Source organism: Pecten maximus, chromosome 15 (assembly GCF_902652985.1).
Source record: "Pecten maximus chromosome 15, xPecMax1.1, whole genome shotgun sequence".
Taxonomy (NCBI): Eukaryota; Metazoa; Mollusca; class Bivalvia; order Pectinida; family Pectinidae; genus Pecten; species Pecten maximus.
Genome location: NC_047029.1, coordinates 37,827,097 through 37,852,652, shown reverse-complemented (window position 1 = coordinate 37,852,652; position 25,556 = coordinate 37,827,097). Strand labels below are relative to the sequence as shown.

Here is a 25,556-nt window from a genome sequence, read left to right as displayed (position 1 = left end):
TTTCTGGAGAAGTACTGGATTGATTTTCCTCAAATTTTGTTAGGTTCCCCTTCGTCACTAGTTGTGCTCTTTTAATGTTTGGACTAGTGTGAAAAACAGGCAGCCATCTTTGATTTTGACAATGAAAATTTGTTATTACTGTTCTTGTGAAGTACTAACTGGATCTTTCTGGAACTTGATTTGTAGGTTTCCATCCATCTTTGATCTGACAAGAGAAGTACCAAAAAGATTTTTCTCAGACTTGTTGGGGAGATCGTCTTGGGATTTTGACAACTGTATCCGAAAAGTACACTGAAAGGCCATTTCTCAATCTTTCTGTGAATTAGAAATAGCAACACTAATATTCAACAGCCAGTCATTTTTCTGGCTCAGAATCAAAATCAAATGGACACAACAACTTGGGACCAGAATTATACTCACAGGAAGCCCATGTCAGAAGACAACGTAACAAAAATCAAAAGAATTAACTAATATTTGTATTAATAAAACATAAGAAAACTGTCAAAATCGACCGTCTCTTGTACATCAACATCTACCATTGCTGTAGATGACAGGAATGGTGACAAAACTATACTGTCACCAGTCATCGGCTACCATCATATGACAGTTACTTATGTGTATATGTAACCTTATAAGGCATTGCTCTCAAAGGGAAAACAAAAGGGAAAACAATAACAAATGAAAATCATGTCAAACATTTCAAATCTGTACTTCTTCATCTGATTCTTTGTTTTTCATATATTTCAAAATCATTACTTTTCCTTTACAATCTTTGCCTTGCTTTCAGAACATCAAGTGAAATAACACAATCAACGAACAACAGACTTATATCAAATAATAAATTCCATGATTGATCCCCTTTGAAGCTCATTCTTCTTCACGTCTCCAAGTTCTGTTGTTTGTACAATTCATCATTCGTCCTTAAAAATCGGAAGGATTACAAAATATCAACAACAAAACCTTTAAACCAACGAGTCTTTGTGATTGGACAGATATATCAATATGGCGACCATACAGTCGTTTAACGACCGTTCAATAGCATAAATACAGACCAAGATTTTTGGCTATTTTTTTTAAACACAACCAAATATAAGTGATATATTATGATATAAAATTTCGATATTTTTCAATTGTGATTTGCACTCGTGAAAAATGTCGATATTCTGTGATAATCGTGAAATAAATTTTATATTAAACGGGAAACCATTCAGTATCCTCTACATATCAATTGTAGTACAGCTCTTCGCTGTCCTCCGAATAAAAAAGTTATATTCATCGCAGAGCTGAGGTTTTACCTGTCCACAGTAGAAATAGCTCTATATGTAGTACTGAGGTCTTCGTTGTCCACAGTATAAAAAGCTATATTTGAAGACTTGTTGAGGTCCATCACTTAGATCACAGTTTTTTTGTAACTGTCCTTATCCTCAGTAAAGATCTGATATACCACATGACTTATTTCAATTTTTCAGTTTGATCATAGGTTTTTGTATTTGTCCGTGGCCTCAATTAGTTGGTGAAGTATTCCGGCTTCCTTTGTAGAATGGCCAGCATTAGGTATTACGTGAAAATCGGCCTCCGGCCATTTCTGTTCAACAATGAGAAAAAATAAATAAAGAAAACAAAGACAAGAGACCCATAGGTTTTAACAGCCACCTGACATTACTCTACATCTACATATACCTCGTTTTCAATACAATATTTGTGATATGTGATAGGAGACTATTGTAACTACACTACGACCGGGTCTATTCTCAATCCCTTGGGTCAATGTGTTAACACTTTTAAGGCCGCTTCACGAGATCACAGAAATGATAACGATAATGAACTTGTTTGCAGTTGTTTTTATCATATTTTTTTTAAATATATGTAGATTTTTTATCAATTTATTGCTTTAAAAATAATAAACTTGCTTACAATTTGTAATAAATTGAAATTGTAGGTATTGCATATTAATTAGCGGCATTTCACTTTAGGTCATATTACACCTTAACTGATATTGTGTAAAGAAAACATTTTAACACAAAACGGGTTGATTTATCCTCAGAATAGCTTTTCTATTGTGGTAGAAACAGGTCACACAAACTCTGTGTTGTTGTATATGGTACTTTCTTTCACTCACGTTAGCTATTTTTTTCCAAAGTAGCAAAAAATACTTGCTTAGGCTCGTTGTTTGTTTGTTTGTTTTTTTTTTTGGGGGGGGGGGGTTTTCTTTGTAATTTTGGAAAAAATAAGTGAAGAGAGTGAAAGAAAAACCATGTAAAACGACCACTGACTTGTGTTGTATAACCTCTATAAATATAATGCCTTTAACAGAGAATAATAGTTTTGAAAATAAATATAGTTATAGTAATGGATAACTTTATTACTCACACAAGGGAAATCAAAGACTCATATCTGAGAGAGTTTCATATTAACAAATAAATGCTAGACTGATCTTATAGGGTCGAACGATTTACCCAAATCACCCACAAGCTTTTAGGTGTTTTTGAGTTAATCGTTCTGCCGATCATATATTCCCATTGCAAATGAAACTCTGGCCATAACTGCAACCTCTCATTCGAACATTAGAAAAGTCATACCTTATGAAGTAACCAAGCTGTTTCCATCGGACAAATAACATCATAACGTCCTTGTATAATGGTTGCTGGAATGTGTCTTATCTTTCCCACATCTTGTAAGATTTGATCATCTTGTTTCAACCATCCTCCATGCACGAAATAGTGACTGATAAACAAAATTATATTTTAAACCAGCAGTGACTAACAAATAGAATGATATTTAAACTAAGGATTTATCCCAAGGGAAAACTAATATCCACCGTGGGCGTAAAAAAAGTCAGGATGCACAACTACATGTTGTACAGATTATACATACCAAGTTTTGTTTAAATTTGAACAGTACTTTAGTAGGAGTTGTCCGGACAAGATTTTGGGACGAAGGATGGACAGATAGACAGAAAGACAGATTCCAGTATACCGCCCCTAACTTCGCTACGGGTGATGTAAAAAGAAGTGACTAACAGCAAAATTGGATTTAAAACAGTAATGACTTATAAACAAAATAATATTTAAAACAGAAGTGACTAACAAAAATAATATTTAAAACAGAAGTGACTAACAAACACAATAAGATTTAAAACAGAAGTGACTAACAAACAAAATAAGATTTAAAACAGTAGTGACTTACAAACACAATAAGATCTAAAACAGTAGTGACTTACAAACACAATAAGATTTAAAACAGTAGTGACTTACAAACACAATAAGATTTAAAACAATAATGACTTACAAACACAATAAGATTTAAAACAGTAGTGACTTACAAACACAATAAGATTTAAAACAGTAGTGACTTACAAACACAATAAGATTTAAAACAATAATGACTTACAAACAAAATAAGATTTAAAACAGTAGTGACTTACAAACACAATAAGATTTAAAACAGTAGTGACTTACAAACACAATAAGATTTAAAACAGTAGTGACTAACAAACAGAAGAGGCCCATGGGCCTTAACAGTCATCTGACTCTAGAAGACCCTTGTACTATTGTAGTATACATACTCATAAGCAACTTAAGTGGTAGTGTTGGCCATGGTGGCCATCTTGGATTTCAGACACTTTGTCAGGACATCTCAAGATCATTGTAGCCAGGTTTCAGTGGAATGTCACATGATGGAACTTGAGAAGAAGTTTAAAATAGATGTTGTTCATGTTCGTTCAGATGTTTACCAGGCCAAAGAATAACAACACTTTGTTGGCTCCCCTTCCTTAACATCCTCACCAATTTCCAGGTAAATAATACCAGGGAACTGGAGAAGATGTTTAAAATAATTTTTTTCAAGATGGATGCCCGAAAAATAAAAACACTTCTTATTCAGGACTATCTCAGGATCATTTCTGATACGTTAGATCTAAATTCCATATGTGGAACTTGAGAAGAAGTTTGAAATGCTTACGCACAGTGCATGACGAGGGACCACGGAAGATAACTATAGGTCACCTTGAATATTCAGGTCAGGTGACCTGAAAATTCAAATGTGCCATAAAAATGAAAGAAGATCATCACGACACATGGCCTTAAGACTGGGCATACTATTTACCATGCCCAAGGGGCCCGGACCGCTCACATGATCCAGTTTTCCTTTTTATACATAACATAATTAAGAACAAGCATATCAGAGACCAGATGTAAGATTTAAGGCAATTGCATTTTTTGAAAATGTGTCTTTTAAATATTTTGGCCAATTTAACTTTTTAAACTTAGATTATGGTCAAGGTCTTTCATTCGAACAAACTTCTTTGCCTTCACCTTAGCATGATACAAACCATAATTAAGTCACCTGGGTCTCATATGCATGGTTATTGAGAAGATCAAGCTGTTAAAATATTTCAGCCTATTTGACCCCTGTGACATTGAATGTGGGTCAAGATTATTCATTTGAACAAACTCAGTAGTTCCCTGGCCTCTTTGTTACAGAGAAAAGGTCCTATAAAGGTTTCAGCCAATTTGACCCCTGTGACCTTAAATGTAGGCCAAGGTCATTCATTTGAAAAGAACTTAGTAGCCCTTTAACCCATCATCCTACGGACCCAATATCTAATCCCTGCGCCTCTTTGTTATTGATAAGAGTTTCAATAAAGATTTCAACTTATTTGACCCCTGTGACCTTGAATTTAGACTAAGCTCATCCTTATGAACAAATTAGTAGCCCTTTACATAAGCATGCTACAGACCCAATATCAACTCCCTGGGACTCTTGATTATTGAGAAGAAGTTGTTTAAACATTCCAGATGATCTAAATAATGAAATATGATAACATTTGAATAACAATATCAAAATTGAACAATGTGTACAATCAGGAACTTAACACTATTATATTTGATTTTAACTTAAGAAATATTAAACGTACTTTTAATCATAATCAGTTATGTAAGTCTGATCTTTTAGCTATTTTTCTTTTCTTTCAATAACAAACTTCCACTGTCAGAATCCAAGACTGACATATGTTGACCTTTTGATTTCCTAAACCAGACTCATAAATTAACAGGTACAACTAGGGACCAAGAGGAAACAACAGATCATTATTTCAGAAATATCCTTCCAGGATTTCTGAAGAGAATGCAATAACAAACTTCAATAGACAAATTCCCAGATGGCTACCTGTCAGACTTTTTTTTCTTCTTTCTGATCAGTCTCAAAATTTTGTTGGCACAACTCTGGACCAGGCCAGTCTAGATATGAAGTTTGAGATAGATCCTTCCACATGAACCACTAATAATTCGCAATTTGAATAGCTCAACATGATGAGTTAAAAATAGGGTTTCATTCACATGCCTGATTTTCTTCCTTTTTCAAAACCTCTTACCTCTCGATCCTGGCAAATTGCTGTGCCCAGATATCTCCGTCCGCCCTCTTTAACAAGTCCTCGTCAACCTGTAAGCGGGATGTCGCCATTTCCCATTTGCTCCATGCCTTTGCTGCCTTTACTCGCTTTTCCTCATCATCACTGGTCAAGTGTCTGTAGTACGCACTCATCAAGTCCCCCCTTTCTCCCTGTATCAATAGATAACAAATCATACATCATCAAGTCCCCCCTTTCTCCCTGTATCAATAAGAAACGTATATATACATGTATTAATAATTTGCATCATCAGGCTTTACAAACTGTTAAAGAATTTCAGGTCTGGCATTTTTCGTTCCTAATAACATCAACATTAAAGCTACATACAAGGTTACTTAAATGAGAGTGTACATGGTTGTCATAATTACTGAAACATCCGGTTGAGTGATACAGGCCCACTGTGCCTCTTGCTTGCAGAAACATAAATATAAGATAACAAAGGGGAGCTAACTTTGGTGTTAGACTATATATATAATAAATGAGTAACAAAATATTAAGCAACACATATTTACTTCATGTACAAGTAGATATATACAAAATCAAATATGCAAGCAGAAGAAAACAATTTCTCACCACGGGTATCGGGGCTAAATAGTCCTCCCACAGATCTGGAAACAAATGATTGGCCCCATCCTGATAAGACCACAGTAGTTCTCGTCTAAAATGTAGGATATGTAATAACTACCATATGTAATAAAGTGCTTGGACAAGTCTCAATGAGTCTTTAAATATCAATCATTAAAAAATTACAGTGTTAGAAAGTGGAACAACCAGATTTACGACACACATTCTTAGGATGGATATTTGTATTGAGTTTCTAACTTTAAGATGTTAACTTTATATTTGGAAAAAAAGTTATATAAACTTGTTGGCCCGGATGGAAGGACCAAATGGGTCTTACTGTGGGAGGAAACACAGAATACCTGGAGAAAACCCATGTGTTCGGGCTGGTGACCTGTTACCTTTTTCCAGGTCGCCGAGGTGAAAGGCACCTGTAATAATACCACTTTGCCATCCAACCACCCTTTAAGCTTGATAGCACAATATCCAATTAATTCTCTTCAGTAACTAATCACAAGCCTATAACCAATACCTGCTATAAGCCTCACCGAAAGTAATAGAAGACTGTTATAGGCATTGCGCCTGTTGTCTTATTCTTTAAACAATACTTTGTATTTACATGTATTATATTTGTATTGTTAATAAAATATTTCTGAAATGAAATACCTGCTAAAAATAAAGATTCCTCTAAGTACAAGGGCCTTCACACGATCTGGATGCGTCTCAGCATACACAAGACTCAGTGTAGACCCCCAGCTCCCTCCAAACACCACCCACTTGTCGATCCCCAGGTGTTTTCTAAGACGTTCTATATCCTCCACTAGGTCCCAAGTTGTGTTTTCCTGCCAAAATATAACACCATCATGAAAATCAATATCATCCTACATGATTGCTTGGAATAACAATTACTTTAAATTTTCTGATTTGAAAACATTTGAAGCACATTTATGGCCGTTAAGATATACATGTATTGCAGCTTATCTGAATAAACTCCACTTACCTTAAAATGGAAATTTTGTATTTTTTTTATATTCTTATGTGAAATTGAACATCTATTGCTAGAAGGATTTAATTGTTTTTATCTGACAGTATATACATCTTCATATCAACAAATCAAACTAATTTTATTGCTAGAAAGACAGGACAGATTTCCTTAAAAAAGTAGCAAAATAAAATCAAGTTTTATTTTACATGGGTACTTGCCATATAAGGTAAAAACAACAGATACTATGCCCTACAAAGCCATTAAAACCAACATATTAAGGACAATGCACCGATTTGATATGATTATATAGAATCACCAGATTTTGTCGACATTTGCCGCATTGCCCTGAAGTACTATCCTCCTTGAGAGAAGAAAAATTTTCATATAAATATCAAGCCTCATGCTGTGGTTTACTGGTATATAGACGCTCTGCTGTAGGGGGCAGAGGGGGAGGGTTTAATAGGGAAAGTAAAGAAAATAAAGAAAGTGTGTTGTTTAAATAATTTTTAATTCCCTATGAGTCATCTTTGAAATCAGGCAATTTAATTCTATATCGGTAATATTACTATAAATGAAAATTTATTTCATTTTCTGAAACATCCAGGTGATTGAGGCCCTCTGTGCGTATTGCTAATGATACACGGTGTAATTTTATACATTGCTAGTTTTATACATTAAGTATAAATAAAACCAGTTTAAAAACATTGGTCAGGAGACACAGACTTATATATATTATATATATTAATATATTATTATATATATGTCAATAGTCATGATGAGAAAAACAAACTTAATTTTTATAAATACTGTCCCTGACTTACCCGTAGATCTCCTTGAGGTGTAGACTTCCCAGTTCCTCTCTGGTCAAACAAGATAATTTTGTAAGCCTCAGCGTCAAAGAATCGCCGGTCTCTAGCTGAGGTACCGCTTCCTGGCCCACCATGACTGTAAATTAAACAAGGGAAAATCTGTCTGCACACTTTTAAGCCTGCCATGTCAAAAATAAACACAAATATAAGTCAATTAAAAAAACAGACACAAATGTAAGTCAGTTATCATTATACGATTCATTCTTATTCCCAGTGTAGCGGAACAGGACCAGGCAATCATCAGGGACTATGCAGATAGCTCAATGGGTACAGCATCCGGCTAATGTTCGGAGGTCCCGGGTTCGAACCCCCATCTGGCCGAGCATTTTTCCACTCCTACTACATTTGGTGCCTGTGACCAAACCTTGTTTCCTTGAATACTTTAAGTGGCCATGGTAAAATAACGCGCCCCGCCAAACCCTGAATTTCCTGACCCCCAAACATTGTACATATGTATGTCTGTTAATATGTTTAGAGGAATTATAAAATGAAATTTAAAAAAGATTTGGTGAAAAAAAGTGAATTTAGTAAGAAAAGAGTGAAATGCTTCGCTTACTGCGCCTGTCAAAAGTATCTCGCCGTGTAAAACCTCTAACATTGTTGGAGTAACCAATACAGTAGAACAACAACCAGCAGTTAAGCTAGAATGACCCAATAAGCCTTAATTGGCTTCTTTCAAATGGGATCTTTGTGCATTTATAATTTAGTCTACACTTGTCAGAATGTTGTAGCGAACAAAATATAATATTTGAAACCTTTAATTGGACTATCATTTCCCATAAGGTTATGATGTACATGTAGCCTCTACCGAGAGACGTTATGTATTGTCGGTCGTAAAAAGGAGATAAGGAACATTAACAATTTTAAGTACAATTCATGTATCTGTACTACAGTGGGTACTGCCTGTACTACAGTGGGTACTGCCATTCTGTATATTGCTGTGTTAACGGCTGCATAAAAATATCGATAAAAGACTATAATTTTTATGCACAATGATGAATGATATATTATTGCAGACATTTGAATGAAAGCCTAGGACAAAGTGAAAGTACAAAAAAATATCGAGTTACGTCCCTTCGCATGCAATCGAGCACTTACATAAATATTACTGGATTTCCTTCGCTGGTTCCGCTTTGTTCGTAGTAAATATCGTGGATTTCTGAAACTTTGAGTTTTCCAGAATCAAATGGTTCTATCTCTGGAAACAAATCCCTTTTGGCCGACATCTTGACATCATTTTCCGGTCTGACTAATTACCGATAGGAGCCGACAAGAACTAGATTTACCGACAAGAAGCCAACAAGAAGGGGCGAGGACAAAACCTGGAATGCAAGGAGTGAAGAGATTTTTGTTGATTTATTGTGTTTATTAGCTCATATCTTCGTTATTACTGAATGGATTTTTGTTCGGACACCAGCAGTAAAAGAGTTGATTTATAATAATATAAGTAATATAAATTTAACAGTATCAAAAATTAGAAGTGAAAGTGGTGGCCGGAATGAACCCATATGAATAAAAATGTCGATATTTACAACTGTTTTCGTTGTAATAAATACCCATATCTCAAATATTACTGAACAGATTTTTGTTCGGAAACCACCAGCAAACGGAGAATGTAGTACTCTTTCACGTGATATAAACTGTCTGAATACATGTTCGATATTAATCGCAAGAGTGATGGCCGGAATGAATTGATGTGGTGTGAAAAAATAGCAAAATAATCAAAGTTACATGTAAATTTCCATCTTTATTGGCCAATAACTCTTTTATTACTGAACCAATTTTTGTTCGGGAAACACTCTAGACAAGATAATTGTATAGGCTTTAAGCTGATATATCTTTTATTAATACCCATCACAAATTCGGTGCAAAGGTGGTGGCCGGAATGTACCTATGTGAAATTCACGGACGCCATTTTACGAGTATGTCCAAGCCGATACCACACTATACATGTACGTCTATACTAAAACAACATATAGGCTAGGCCTAAACGGTACACCGGTCACCATGACCAGGTAACGAGCGGCTCGTTTACACCTTGATGAATATAATTAATTTTTAAATTAGCTTGTTCGTCACTTGGATGGTTTTGTACTGAAACTAAAGTGTATCCTGACTAAGTAACTAATCTTGGTTTACTAGAAATTTTTGAGGATTTCAACCAATTGTTAGATTTAGTCGGTAGCTCGCGATCGGTAACAATGTGTTTAGGGTATGACACCACTTTTAATCTAGGTGATTTTTATGTGACACCAGTCATTTTCCAACATATCCTTTTAGTTTTTTGAAAACAAACCTAACATTCCATTAGCATTTTTGGTACATGAAAGGAAATGTTTGATTATCTTTGTGAAAAAAGTACCAAAACTTTTGAAAAAGAATCTTCCAATTATAACAGATAGAGAATAGGGTGTTTCTAATGCAATTAAAAAGGTGTTACCAAATTGTACTAATCTGTACTGCTGGAATCAAATTAAAAGAGACTTTAAATACTGGGTACAGAATCAGTAACTTTGCTACAGTAAAATGTGTTCTGATAATATAAACGCAGTACAATCAATAATGTCTAAACAATTTCCTGGTTTGAATGGTTTTCAGTTGACAGCATATGATTCAAATCAATGTAAATGGAAAAACCAAATAGCTTTTCAATCTGTAGTTTCACCTTCTGTCCAAATTCACCATAATGGTAGAGACCACAAGGTATTGAATGTAAGTTGTAGGATGGAAAGAAAGTGGGCAAATACCTCGATGGGAAGACATTTCTGATCAGTCTTCAGGCGTGAAACATTACTGGTCTCGATGGGACGGTTTGTATCTCGGACCTGATGATCTCTACAGACGATTAGAGAATGATGATGGTCTATCCACTGAATGGCAGATAGTGCTGCCAGTGGTCCTACATAAAGTTGTTCTTAGAGAACTCCACAACTCAAAGACTGCATGTCATCTAGACATTGCTAAGACGTTAGAAAATGTGATGGCTAGATATTACTGGTGTGGGCTAAGGAAAGACGTTGAACATTGTTGGAGGGCTTGCGATGTTTCTGCCCGTAAGAAGCGCCCTCCCCAATCTCCGAAAGCTCCCTTGCAGCAGCATGTAGTCGATGTCCCACAATGTATTAATGTTATGGTCCCGCCACCAGTAACTGATCCTGGTAATCGTTACTTGTTGGTGATGGGTGATTACTTCACTAAGTGGTGTGACGCCTACCCAATTCCTCACCGAGATCGAGGCTGTAACTGTGGCGGAGGTGCTGGTGAATCGATTCAATTCGCAGTTCGGTATTCTCAGGCATGTCCATTCTGACCTGGGTCGGAATTTTGAAAGTGCCGTGTTTAAGGAAATATGAGTTCTCATGGGAATCGATAAGACAAGAACAAACCCTTTGTATCCTCAAAGCGATGGCATGGTGGAGCACATGGACCAAACCTTAGAGAGCATGATTTCAATGTTCGTTGAGGATAACCAGCGTGAACGGGATGTGGTTGTTCCTCTGCCCATGATGGCTTACAGGTCACCAGTCCATGACTCCACAGGGGTATCTCCGTGTAACATAATGTTTGGAAGTCCCGAGTCCGATAGTCTTATTCTCAAGAGCTCATACGTACATGACCTGGCAAAGAAGTCAGAACTCATACATGATTTTGCTCGTGATAAGTTGCCATTCGCGCACGCACGGTGCAATGAAGAGAAAGTACAATGTATGACCATAATGCTAAGTCAGTCCAGTTTGAGGTTGGGGAAGTAGTTTGGCTTCATAATCTTGTCAGGAAGAAAGGAGTGTCCCCAAAACTGCAGTTGTCCTGGACTGGACCTTTCATTGTAACAAAAAAGATGACCGATGTTACATATCGCATTCAGCAGAGTCATCGGTCGAAGCCAAAATCGTTAATTCTAATCGTCTGAAACCATGAAGAGGTTATCAGAAACCCGCCATGTTCGAAGTGACGCGGAATCCGAGGATTCTAATCTTTGGAGTTTCGGGAATACTGGTTTTGATGCATCAAGAACAACTACCTCTTCTGTCTCTAACAGTTATAACACAGTCAGTAGACAAGGAAGACGCATCGTTAAACCTGCCTGGCTTCGAGACTATGCAATGAGTTGATGTTCCCACGTGACCTCGTGGTTGATGGTTTCACTTCCACGTGACCTCGTGGAAGAAGGCTTCACAACCGTGAGCCACATTGGTGATGTGCCCGATTTACCAAGGATGATGGCACCACTACCTTGGGCCATAGTTCATTAATCGTGGTATCATGTAAGGATTACCGTCACTTTGGATTGGTATCGTCATCGATTGTCAACTGGACGCGGATGGAAAGGAAACAACGGATGTGTGGTGGACATCTACTTTGTGACTAAGTTTGTTCTGGAAGGACCCTGAAACGGACAACGGACTAGAACTGGAAGTGTATGGTTTCATTATTTTCTTTTCAGGATTTCGTGTTGATGTGATTTGTGACTCATTCAGTTGATAATCCTTATATACCAGGGCTGATTGATAAGTTGTGGGCCTCGTATTGAAGGATTTTAATTTTTGCGGACAAATTGTATTATGTTTCAACATAATCCTCTTCAGTATCTATACACTTTTGCCAACGGTGTTTGACTCATTAGAAAGTCATCACTGCATGTTAGGTCTAGGGTTAGTTTGTCTGAAATAGCTGTTTTCAGTTTTGGAAATAGATGAACGTCTGATGGAGCGACATCAGGTTAATAAGGCGGATGCTCAATCAATTTAAAGCCACAATCGTGAATGGCAGCTATGGCAATGACAGACTCACCCTAACCCTAACCGAGTTTGTACATTTTGCAAAAGCCGCTTGTCTCGTTTACTTTAAAGTGCTACCTCGTCGATATAAACTAACCAAATGAGACCAGTCCTTGGGTAAACGGCTCTATATATAGTCAGGGAATAACAGGACAAAAAAAGAACATACATGAGTACCTCCTTCAATTAGAGGCTCACAACTTATCTATCAATCATCCCTCGTAATTTACATGTAAGGTCACTAATTTTTCATATTTTATTTTGATAATTTTTGAAACAAAAAAAAAATCTTCCAGAGGTATTTGCTTTATGTCAATTAGATGATTTTAATATCTTTTTGGCTATTTCCATTTGATCTTTTTGAAATGCCGACAATTCACATTGTACGAGTCATCTCACATCTATCAACTCCTTGGTTGAAACGTAATACGTGTATTTTCGATGCCGGATTTATTTAAAGCCAGAATTTGGATGAATGCCTATCAAATGTTCATTGAAGAGTTTCTTTTCAAGAGCGCTGTTGTGGCGCAGCGGTATAAGCTGCAGGTTTTTCTGGCTAGGCGATTGGGTGCCGTATATCGTGAATTCGAGGCCCAGTCAGGGCACGAGTCATAAATAAATTTGTCTTCTTTTGTCAATTGTGTTACTTTGATTTATATCAATTAAATATCATAATGTATCATATGTATCATATATCATAGCTTGGTGATATTTATCTGACACCTTAGTTAAAAGACAGAGAACACGGTAATATTTATCAGACACCTAGGTTATATGACAGAGGGTTGGGTGATATTTATCCGAAACCTATGTTATATGACAATAAGCGGGGTGATAATTATCTGACACCTTGGTTATATGATAGAGGGCTTGGTGATATTTATCTGACACCTTGGTTATATGACAGAGAGTTGGGTGATATGTATCTGACCTATGTTATATAACAGAGAGTTGGGTGATATTTATCCGACACCTATGTTATATGACAGAGAGCTTGGCGATATTTATCTGACACCTAAGTTATATGACAGAGAGCTGGATGATATTTATCCGACACCTAGGTTATATGACAGAGAGTTGGGTGATATGTATCTGACCTATGTTATATGACAGAGAGTTGGGTGATATTTATCTGACACCTTGGTTATATAACAGAGAGTTGGGTGATATGTATCTGACCTATGTTATATGACAGAGAGTTGGGTGATATTTATCCGACACCTAGGTTATATGACAGAGAGCTGGGTGATATTTATCCGACACCTAGGTTATATGACAATAAGCTGGGTGATATTTATCTGACACCTAGGTTATATCACAGAGAGTTTGGTGATATTTATCTGACACCTATGTTATATGACAGAGAGCTTGGTGATATTTATCCGACACCTAAGTTATATGACAGAGAGCTGGGTGATATTTATCTGACACCTAGGTTATATGACAGAGAGCTTGGTGATATTTATCCGACACCTAGGTTATATGACAGAGAGCTTGGTGATATTTATCTGACACCTAGGTTATATGACTGAGAGCTTGGTGATATTTATCCGACACCTAGGTTATATGACAGAGAGCTTGGTGATATTTATCTGACACCTATAGGTTATATGACAGAGAGTTTGGTGATATTTATCAGACACCTAGGTTACATGACAGAGGGATGGGTGATATGTATCTGACACCTAGGTTATATGACAGAGAGTTGGGTGATATGTATCCGACACCTAGGTTATATGACAGAGAGCTGGTTGATATGTATCTGACACCTAGGTTATATGACAGAGAACTGGTTGATATTTATATGACACCTAGGTTATATGACAGAGAGCTGGCTGATATTTATCAGACACCTAGGTTGTATTGTTACACTTTTCAAATTAATTCGCACTCATGCGTTAAGTTATGTTAGCTATCGACATTGGCTTATAGATCCAAGACCAAATGCAGTAACTTTTTTTTCAATAATGCGGTGTTTTTGTAAGGGTTGAGAAAATGATGTTATTGTTTTATTAGTGATTAGTAATTTACAGTTATGATCTATTTATTATAATCTGTCCTTGGTCATAGTGTATCTACCATTGTAATGGTGAACAGACGTTGCTGGTTGAGACCTCCTAAATCATTATGGTATGGAATTGCCCACTTTTACTGCCCTGTAGGGCGTAAGAATTGTACCTGCTCTCCTCTTTGCATGATCGTAAGAGGCGACTAAATTTGGGATCTTATCTTTCCTCTTCTTTCTTAACAACTTTAATCTTCCTATATTGTAATATCTCCCTTGACAATGCCTCACTTTTGGACTTTAGTTGATCGTTCACCCCTGTGAATATGGCTTTGGGTTCTGTCCCCTGGCCGGGATGTTTTTAATACATATGTATTTTAAAACATTATACATAACATAGGCCATTGAATATATTGTAGTGTATCTAAATACTACAATAATGTAATCGCTATGTATGCCGTATGTGAAGTCTTGAAGTAGATACCTGATGTTCATCTAAAGTCTTCTACTATTAATATACTAATATTACTACATGTATATGCATTTCAATATTTTTCGTTGTAATAGCGTTATCAATCTTTCGTATTTTGAAAATAAGTTAAAAGACAACACATTTATTTAAAATATGTATTTATTCAAAACAAAATCAAAATGTAACATCATGATATTTTTGTGAGAAATACAGTCGGGGAAATGTTGCATCATGTTTATAAGAAGACAAATGGTCATTAAAGCTATTGTTCCTTGGTGAAAGTAATTGTGGGGAAGTCGTAGTTCCTAAAAATAAAACAAAGGCAGGTATTATATCATGTTCATGGATGTAGTATACAACATAATTGTGTTATTACAGTTAACAAACAGTTAACAAAAACAAAATCATTCTATGCAGTTTATGTTTGCACATTTCAACAAATTCAAATTATTTTCAGGGATTAAATGGAAAGAAAGCTAAACAATTATATCGGCAGGCTAAGCTATCAAGCATTTTACACAGAATATGATTCCAAATTGAAAGTATTGAGAGTAATATAGACAAACCACAAAACTACTTCCGGATTTCTAACAGTTTATAGGAGGTACATATGCCACACATATCGAACAATATTGTTATTTTGGTTTTTCATTCATTTTCATTTTTTTTCCATAAGAATTGACTATCAAAATTATTCTATTTATAAAGCATAGGAACTGAAGTTACTTATTCTCTTGTTCATATTGAATTTTAAGTTAAGTAACTACCTTTTTCTCCATCACATACGAATCTCACTCTGAAATATTTGTATGTTCCAGGGCACGGATCCCCATATATTTCACTGACAGCATTTATCCTACAAAACGACCTTCTGTCACAGATATCCTTCACTTTCTGGGTCACGTGCGAAGCGAGACATTTGTCCGTGTATATTTCACCATTGTCACAGATATTCTTGTTGATACGTCCGTAAAACGCACTGTAGATGAAGATGACTTCGTTAGGTCCACACTCTATCCGGCCCTGGTCCCCCTCACACAGGAGCATCTCCCCACGGGGTATACCTACAACACAGACCACATTTGATAGTCATACAACCCAATTATATCATCACCACTTACATGTACACCAGTCCGTGATAATCGTAAGCATCAGTTTTAAAACGAAATATTCCAAAAGTACAAGTTTAGGAACTTTTAAGCAAGATATCTTAATTCCCTTTTAGTAAATCATATGATTTTATAGTTAAAATCAAAAATAATTTTCTAATTGCCCTGATTTCATCACGTTTGCTACTAAAGGTGTTAACGTTATTTATTTTACAGCAATTGTAACAAGTTATGCGATCAGTTACACTTGTTGGCCAGGATGGAATCTCACGAGAAGTCTGGCTCTGGGAGGATATCGAAGTGCCAGGAGAAATCCCTTGTGACATGGCACGTGCTCTCAAACCTTTTCAACTTCGATAGGGGAATCGAACCTCAGCCGCCAAGGTCAAAGGCAATGGGTCTATCATTGTACCACCCGACCACGCATATTTCAGCTTTTGGCGTCAGTTACGAGTACTAGATGGATGAAACTAAATTCCTATTTATGTACGTACTTCCTTTTTACAGTTTTAAATATGGTGTTGCATGAAATGTTATGTCGATTGTTTTAATAAATAAGCACTGTCGAAAACAAAACACCATTAATATTACCCATATTATAATGCTGTAAAAATACATATGTGTGTGGTCACTGAAGTCGTATCTATTTTAAAAGTCTATCAACAGATATGATATAAACCCATCACGTTTGTTATTTATCAATTCATGTCCATGTATACGTGCACATCTGGGTAGATTATACAGAATATATGTATACAGGGCCGAATATCAAATGGAGACGTAAATTACCTTCCGATGACATTTACGTCGGGTGCTCAAGGTGACCTTAATGTCGTCACAAAGCGATAAACAAGACAGTAGAATACTAAACTAGAGATCTGAAATATCTGTGTAGATGTATAAATAAGGTAAAACGTTACCTTCCTTTTTCCCTACAGGATGAAGCGTATAACTATATTCATAAATATTGACATGTCAAATTGCTTAGCAGATTTCAATTTTATAAAGTATGTTCTTTAGTTATAGGGTATGAATCAGAAATATAATACATTATATCACGCTTGCATCATTCGTGCCTCATCTATATTATTTTATTTCAAATCGACCATCTATTCTACCACGTATGCACAGGTAACATAGGTTGACTTTCCTAAATCGTCTTATGTTAGGCCCTCATACCTGTCGTGTTCCTGAAGTTTGGGTAATCCTAAATCATCTTATGTTAGGCCTTCATCCCTGTCATGTTCCTCAAGTTTGGGTATGTAAAGACTGACTAATGCTCACAAAGTCACATGAATTATCTTGAGTAAACATTAATCTAGAACTGGTGCGATTTGACGATGTTAAAGAACAATTGATGCAGTCTGTTTATCAAATTCTAATCATTTATGTATAAAACTTTAAAAACATTCTTAAAAGGGAAATTACAAATTTTCTTGCAAGGATGGAAGTCAAGTATGCGTTGCGACTTTCTGAAGATTTAGAAGGTTATTTTTCTCGCGTTTTATATTTAAACTCTTTTGATACTGCCAAGCAGAGCGTACATAATGTGTTTTCAAATTTTTCTGTGTAGACATGATAAATCCTAATCTATCTATAAACGTTTTTTATGTATGCTTTAGTATCTGTCATTATGTCATTTGCTGAAACGAACACAGTTCTATATTTGGCAAGTATGAATATATTTCAATGAAAATCACATTTCATTGCAATAATGAACTGTACGTGTCAAATATGATGTTTACCTTCGTAATAGTAAACGATATACTATTCAAATAAATTGTGTTAAATTGGGCAATTCTACGAAATAGATAAACTAAACAAACGGATGGCATTAATAGATATCAGCATAGTATTGCGTAAACGCTTGATATTCGGGTTAGATTCCTTTTTTTATTTGGAAATTGATAAAAGAATGATTCGTTTCGGCTGCCTTTTTTTTTTTTTTTTTAAATATTGATGAATTGTAATCTATCTTATCCCAAAAATTATTTTTAAAGTTCTGTCCCAGAATAAGCCCATCGTGCTATATCTGTATATCTATATGCAAGCAATCAAGTAAACAAAAAGAGTTTTTTTATATTTTACTAAAGTGTTTTAAACAATATACATAATTTTTACGAAAATGTAGGAAACCGGATGCTGTCGTTAAAACATTAAAAGCGCAGTAATTTATTACGAAATGAAGCAGATGTAATACTTATTTAAAGGTGTAAATAAAACATGAGTTAGAATGCATTTAAAGGTGTAAATAAACCACGAGTTATAATGCATTTAAAGCCTATAGACAGTCCACAGTTGTAGTGTACCTCGCCGCCTTACTAAAGTTACACATTAATGTTGTCCCTGCTTTCAATCAATGCGCCTAATGAATAACGCAACAAAACGTTTAAAATTCTGAGTAAAACCCAATATAACACAGCATAATCCATGGGGTGGAAAGACTTGTGTTAACTTTTGTATACGATTATATAATAAAAATTTGAATTTTGGCAGCAACCGACAACTGTACTTTTTAAACGCGAACTAGATTTAAAATTCAGAATAACTTTTTTACGTTAACGCTTCAATGTGTGATCCATAATATATAGTTACTTTAGACATGTAACAATGGGAGGACAGTCGTGTATCAGACTAATCCATACATACTTTCCTTTATACATACCTTGTCCTGCTACCTCCGAGAGGAATGATATGGTCAGTGCTATGATTAACATCATTGTTTACACCGCTGCTACCAGCCCACCCGACGGGTACTCGTAAGGACAGATGTATACAACAACATTCACACCATGGGAGCGATAGACGGGTACTCGTAAGGATAGATGTATACAACAACATTCACACCATGGGAGTGATAGACGGGTACTCGTAAGGACAGATGTATACAACAACATTCACACCATGGGAGCGATAGACGGGTACTCGTAAGGATAGATGTATACAACAACATTCACACCATGGGAGTGATAGACGGGTACTCGTAAGGACAGATGTATACAACAACATTCACACCATGGTACTCGTAAGGACAGATGTATACAACAACATTCACACCATGGGAGTGATAGACGGGTACTCGTAAGGACAGAATGTATACAACAACATTCACACCATGGGAGTGATAGACGGGTACTCGTAAGGATAGATGTATACAACAACATTCACACCATGGTACTCGTAAGGACAGATGTATACAACAACATTCACACCATGGGAGTGATAGACGGGTACTCGTAAGGACAGAATGTATACAACAACATTCACACCATGGGAGTGATAGACGGGTACTCGTAGGGACAGATGTATACAACAACATTCACACCATGGGAGTGATAGACGGGTACTCGTAAGGACAGATGTATACAACAACATTCACACCATGGGAGCGATAGACTACAACATTCACACCATGGGAGCGATAGACTACAACATTCACACCATGGGAGCGATAGACTACAACATTCACACCATGGGAGCGATAGACGGGTACTCGTAAGGGCAGATGTATACAACAACATTCACACCATGGGAGCGATAGACTACAACATTCACACCATGGGAGCGATAGACGGGTACTCGTAAGGGCAGATGTACAGATGTATACAACAACATTCACACCATGGGAGCGATAGACGGGTACTCGTAAGGACAGATGTATACAACAACATTCACACCATGGGAGCGATAGACGGGTACTCGTAAGGACAGATGTATACAACAACATTCACACCATGGGAGCGATAGACGGGTACTCGTAAGGACAGATGTATACTACAACATTCACACCATGGGAGCGATAGACGGGTACTCGTAAGGACAGATGTATACAACAACATTCACACCATGGGAGCGATAGACGGGTACTCGTAAGGAAAGATGTATACAACAACATTCACACCATGGGAGCGATAGACGGGTACTCGTAAGGACAGATGTATACTACAACATTCACACCATGGGAGCGATAGACGGGTACTTGTAAGGACAGATGTATACAACAACATTCACACCATGGGAGCGATAGACGGGTACTCGTAAGGACAGATGTATACAACAACATTCACACCATGGGAGCGATAAATGTAACATACAGTTCTTGTGTTTTATGAGATGTTAATACATTTCTTTTCCCACCTTCTATAAATATGTTGCTAGCATCTTGGTTTGCGTTTTTTGAGAACGGACTTGACCCAGCTGATACATTTATACAAATGACCAGTGTCTTCAATGAAGTAGAAGACGTTTGACACTTCCGAAACACCTGGTCTTATTGTTTATGTTTATGTTTGGATGATCTACATACATATCTTGATCTTGTCCTCGTTCTATTGATTTGAAACTAGCAAAAGAATTATGATTCCGTGTGCATGTTTTTATTGTTCCATATGACTTTAGTGACATGATCAGTTTATACTGAATGTGTAGTAAACGAACATTTAAAAACATGGGTGAATGCACCCTATAACTTTAGCGATTTTTGTTTGGGTATATGCTGAAAAACGACGTTTCTTCCTTCTTGGACTTTTCAGTGCCGTTCGGGACAACAAAAGTAAAAGGAAATGTAGGGGGAAGGGGGAGGACAGCGTGTTAATGTAACCCAAATAATTTATTTGTAATGCTATCTTTATTTTTTATCCAGCCAGGAGCGAATTTTTGTATTCGTCTTTTTTTCCCCAACACAACATGCGTTTTGAGAGTATTTAATGTTAAATGTGCCTTTTGGGTTAAACGTTCGATTAACAGTTGATTTAGCTTAATTTAGGCATGATGAATGTGTCAGTTTTACTCAGGGGAAATATGGTTATGGAGATCACATATGTAAAAATGTAATTTTTCATAAAATAATCATTATGGTTGTTATATTCAGCGTAACAGAAAATATAACAAAACGTTTAGTTTTAATTACAACTTAACAAACAAAAGCTTCTATTCTTACATAGTATGTCTTCTGAAATCCCTCATTGAATGGAGCACAACAGTTATGATACTATCATAATCTGATGTGAAGATGGATATGAAAAGAAGCAAGAAAGCCCAAATTAATGGGCAACGTCGGGGACTCCACAATAAAAAGATCCATATAATTGTAAAGAAAGGACATTCTGACAGTATACTCATTGGGAGGTAAAATCTAAGTATAGGTTCTTGTGGGGTGGAAATGTTCTCTTTCAAAGTATCTCGTAAGATTCTCGTTATTGTTGGATGATAAACCAAGCATAACATACTAGATGTATACACGAAGAAGAATTTAAAGGAATGTGCATGTATAGTTAGTTTAACTCCGACGAGAGAACATATGATGGATAGACCGCATGCTTTATAAAATGTTGTTTAACGCGATTTAAACTGTATAGCCTGTTATAAAAAGCAGCAGTGTAAGGCCTGGATTTAGTTATCTAGATATCATCGTCTGAAATGAAAGCGACTGCGTTATGAGTGGATTGATGGCGTAGACTAAGTGGGACAACTCCCAACGTGATCTCCCGGATATCTTACTTAACAGTGAAAAGACATGTATATTGGTGACTGTAAGGCAAACAGGATTGCTACAAAATACGTTTTATTATTCAAGTTCGATTTATTCGATAATTGGTAATAATGTAGTAAAAACTGTTATTAAATAGAATTTGTTTAGACAACAAATCAGTGATCAATATAAAGCCTCATGTATTAATAAACGGTTTGATAGTGAGACAACCAACTGATGTAACAACATGATATAGTGATGAACGGTTTGATAAAGAGACAACCAACTGATGTAACAACATGATATAGTGATAAACGGTTTGATACACAGACAACCAACCGATGTAACAACATGCTATAGTGATACACGGTTTGATGAAGAGACAACCAACTGATGTAACAACATGATATAGTGATAAACAGTTTGATAGTCAGACAACCAACTGATGTAACAACATGATATAGTAATAAACGGTTTGATAGACAGACAACCAACTGATGTAACAACATGATATAGTGATAAACGGTTTGATAGTCAGACAACCAACTGATGTAACAACATTATATAGTGATAAACGGTTTGATAGTCAGACAACCAACTGATGTAACAACATGATATAGTGATAAACAGTTTGAAAGTCAGACAACCAACTGATGTAACAACATGATATAGTGATACACGGTTTGATAGGCAGACAACCAACTGATGTAACAACATGATATAGTGATAAAAGGTTTGATAGTCAGACAACCAACTGATGTAACAACATGATATAGTGATAAACGGTTTGATAGTCAGACAACCAACTGATGTAACAACATGATATAGTGATAAACGGTTTGATAGTCAGACAACCAACTGATGTAACAACATGATATAGTGATACACGGTTTGATAGTCAGACAACCAACTGATGTAACAACATGATATAGTGATAAACGGTTTGATAGTCAGACAACCAACTGATGTAACAACATGATATAGTGATAAACGGTTTGATAGTCAGACGACCAACTGATGTAACAACATGATATAGTGATAAACGGTTTGATAGTCAGACGACCAACTGATGTAACAACATGATATAGTGATAAACAGTTTGATAGTCAGACAACCAACTGATGTAACAACATGATATAGTGATAAACGGTTTGATAGTCAGACAACCAACTGATGTAACAACATGATATAGTGATAAACGGTTTGATAGTCAGACGACCAACTGATGTAACAACATGATATAGTGATAAACGGTTTGATAGTCAGACGACCAACTGATGTAACAACATGATATAGTGATAAACGGTTTGATAGTCAGACAACCAACTGATGTAACAACATGATATAGTGATAAACGGTTTGATAGTCAGACAACCAACTGATGTAACAACATGATATAGTGATAAACAGTTTGAAAGTCAGACAACCAATTGATGTAACAACATGATATAGTGATACACGGTTTGATAAGAGACAACCAACTGATGTAACAACATGATATAGTGATAAACGGTTTGATAGTCAGACAACCAACTGATGTAACAACATGATATAGTGATAAACAGTTTGATAGTCAGACAACCAACTGATGTAACAACATGATATAGTGATAAACGGTTTGATAGTCAGACAACCAACTGATGTAACAACATGATATAGTGATAAACAGTTTGATAGTCAGACAACCAACTGATGTAACAACATGATATAGTGATACACGGTTTGATAGTCAGACAACCAACTGATGTAACAACATGATATAGTGATAAACAGTATGAAAGTCAGACAACCAATTGATGTAACAACATGATATAGTGATACACGGTTTGATAAAGAGACAACCAACTGATGTAACAACATGATATAGTGATAAACGGTTTGATAAAGAGACAACCAACTGATGTAACAACATCATATAGTAATAAACAGTTTGATAGACAACCAACTGATGTAACAACATGATATAGTGATAAACAGTTTGATAGTCAGACAACCAACTGATGTAACAACATGATATAGTAATAAACGGTTTGATAGACAGACAACCAACTGATGTAACAACATGATATAGTGATAAACGGTTTGATAGTCAGACAACCAACTGATGTAACAACATTATATAGTGATAAACGGTTTGATAGTCAGACAACCAACTGATGTAACAACATGATATAGTGATAAACAGTTTGATAGTCAGACAACCAACTGATGTAACAACATGATATAGTGATACACGGTTTGATAGGCAGACAACCAACTGATGTAATAACATGATATAGTGATAAAAGGTTTGATAGTCAGACAACCAACTGATGTAACAACATGATATAGTGATAAACGGTTTGATAGTCAGACAACCAACTGATGTAACAACATGATATAGTGATACACGGTTTGATAGTCAGACAACCAACTGATGTAACAACATGATATAGTGATACACGGTTTGATACACAGACAACCAATTGATGTAACAACATGATATAGTGATAAACGGTTTGATAGTCAGACAACCAACTGATGTAACAACATGATATAGTGATAAACGGTTTGATAGTCAGACGACCAACTGATGTAACAACATGATATAGTGATAAACGGTTTGATAGTCAGACGACCAACTGATGTAACAACATGATATAGTGATAAACAGTTTGATAGTCAGACAACCAACTGATGTAACAACATGATATAGTGATAAACGGTTTGATAGTCAGACAACCAACTGATGTAACAACATGATATAGTGATAAACGGTTTGATAGTCAGACGACCAACTGATGTAACAACATGATATAGTGATAAACGGTTTGATAGTCAGACGACCAACTGATGTAACAACATGATATAGTGATAAACGGTTTGATAGTCAGACAACCAACTGATGTAACAACATGATATAGTGATAAACGGTTTGATAGTCAGACAACCAACTGATGTAACAACATGATATAGTGATAAACAGTTTGAAAGTCAGACAACCAATTGATGTAACAACATGATATAGTGATACACGGTTTGATAAAGAGACAACCAACTGATGTAACAACATGATATAGTGATAAACGGTTTGATAGTCAGACAACCAACTGATGTAACAACATGATATAGTGATAAACAGTTTGATAGTCAGACAACCAACTGATGTAACAACATGATATAGTGATAAACGGTTTGATAGTCAGACAACCAACTGATGTAACAACATGATATAGTGATAAACAGTTTGATAGTCAGACAACCAACTGATGTAACAACATGATATAGTGATACACGGTTTGATAGTCAGACAACCAACTGATGTAACAACATGATATAGTGATAAACAGTTTGAAAGTCAGACAACCAATTGATGTAACAACATGATATAGTGATACACGGTTTGATAAAGAGACAACCAACTGATGTAACAACATGATATAGTGATAAACGGTTTGATAAAGAGACAACCAACTGATGTAACAACATCATATAGTAATAAACAGTTTGATAGACAACCAACTGATGTAACAACATGATATAGTGATAAACGGTTTGATAAAGAGACAACCAACTGATGTAACAACCTCATATAGTAATAAACAGTTTGATAGACAACCAACTGATGTAACAACATGATATAGTGATAAACGGTTTGATAGTCAGACAACCAACTGATGTAACAACATGATATAGTGATAAACAGTTTGATAGTCAGACAACCAACTGATGTAACAACATGATATAGTGATAAACGGTTTGATAGTCAGACAACCAACTGATGTAACAACATGATATAGTGATAAACAGTTTGATAGTCAGACAACCAACTGATGTAACAACATGATATAGTGATACACGGTTTGATAGTCAGACAACCAACTGATGTAACAACATGATATAGTGATAAACAGTTTGATA

The 25,556-nt window shown here is 35.9% G+C and overlaps 3 protein-coding genes across 3 annotated transcripts in view; 1 reads left to right on the top strand and 2 right to left on the bottom strand.

The window, feature by feature from the left end:
* Positions 1–454: 454 nt before the first annotated feature.
* Positions 455–9,092, bottom strand: LOC117343624 (probable proline iminopeptidase). The gene is made up of 7 exons (XM_033906063.1): positions 8,921–9,092; positions 7,775–7,898; positions 6,635–6,810; positions 5,981–6,065; positions 5,372–5,559; positions 2,580–2,724; positions 455–1,585 (listed from the first exon to the last, which is right to left on the bottom strand). The coding sequence occupies exons 1-7, from the start codon at positions 9,046–9,048 to the stop codon at positions 1,475–1,477; spliced, it is 957 nt and encodes a 318-aa protein (XP_033761954.1). The 5' UTR covers positions 9,049–9,092; the 3' UTR covers positions 455–1,474.
* A 6,126-nt stretch (positions 9,093–15,218) lies between these two features.
* Positions 15,219–18,996, bottom strand: LOC117343627 (D-galactoside-specific lectin-like). Its single transcript, XM_033906067.1, has 3 exons — positions 18,852–18,996; positions 15,845–16,141; positions 15,219–15,382 (listed from the first exon to the last, which is right to left on the bottom strand). Exons 1-3 carry the CDS (start codon positions 18,904–18,906, stop codon positions 15,252–15,254), a joined length of 483 nt encoding a protein of 160 aa, XP_033761958.1. The 5' UTR covers positions 18,907–18,996; the 3' UTR covers positions 15,219–15,251.
* A 49-nt stretch (positions 18,997–19,045) lies between these two features.
* Positions 19,046–25,556, top strand: part of LOC117343626 (probable proline iminopeptidase) — a 45,400-nt gene continuing 38,889 nt past the window's right edge. The window contains exon 1 of the mRNA XM_033906066.1: positions 19,046–21,717. The gene's annotated coding sequence lies outside the window, so the exon portion shown is untranslated. The remainder of the gene's footprint in view (positions 21,718–25,556) is intronic.

Excerpts from the sequence above, each read along its gene's own strand:
- LOC117343624 (XM_033906063.1), bottom strand. The coding sequence starts at position 9,048 with ATGTCGGCCAAAAGGGATTTGTTTCCAGAGATAGAACCATTTGATTCT. Across the intron at positions 6,811-7,774 it reads CACCTCAAGGAGATCTACGG|GAAAACACAACTTGGGACCT; the intron begins GTAAGTCAGGGA and ends ATATTTTGGCAG. Across the intron at positions 5,560-5,980 it reads ATTTAGCCCCGATACCCGTG|GGAGAAAGGGGGGACTTGAT; the intron begins GTGAGAAATTGT and ends CTATTGATACAG.
- LOC117343627 (XM_033906067.1), bottom strand. The coding sequence starts at position 18,906 with ATGATGTTAATCATAGCACTGACCATATCATTCCTCTCGGAGGTAGCA. Across the intron at positions 16,142-18,851 it reads CTCGGAGGTAGCAGGACAAG|GTATACCCCGTGGGGAGATG; the intron begins GTATGTATAAAG and ends TCTGTGTTGTAG. Across the intron at positions 15,383-15,844 it reads CGTATGTGATGGAGAAAAAG|GAACTACGACTTCCCCACAA; the intron begins GTAGTTACTTAA and ends TTTTATTTTTAG.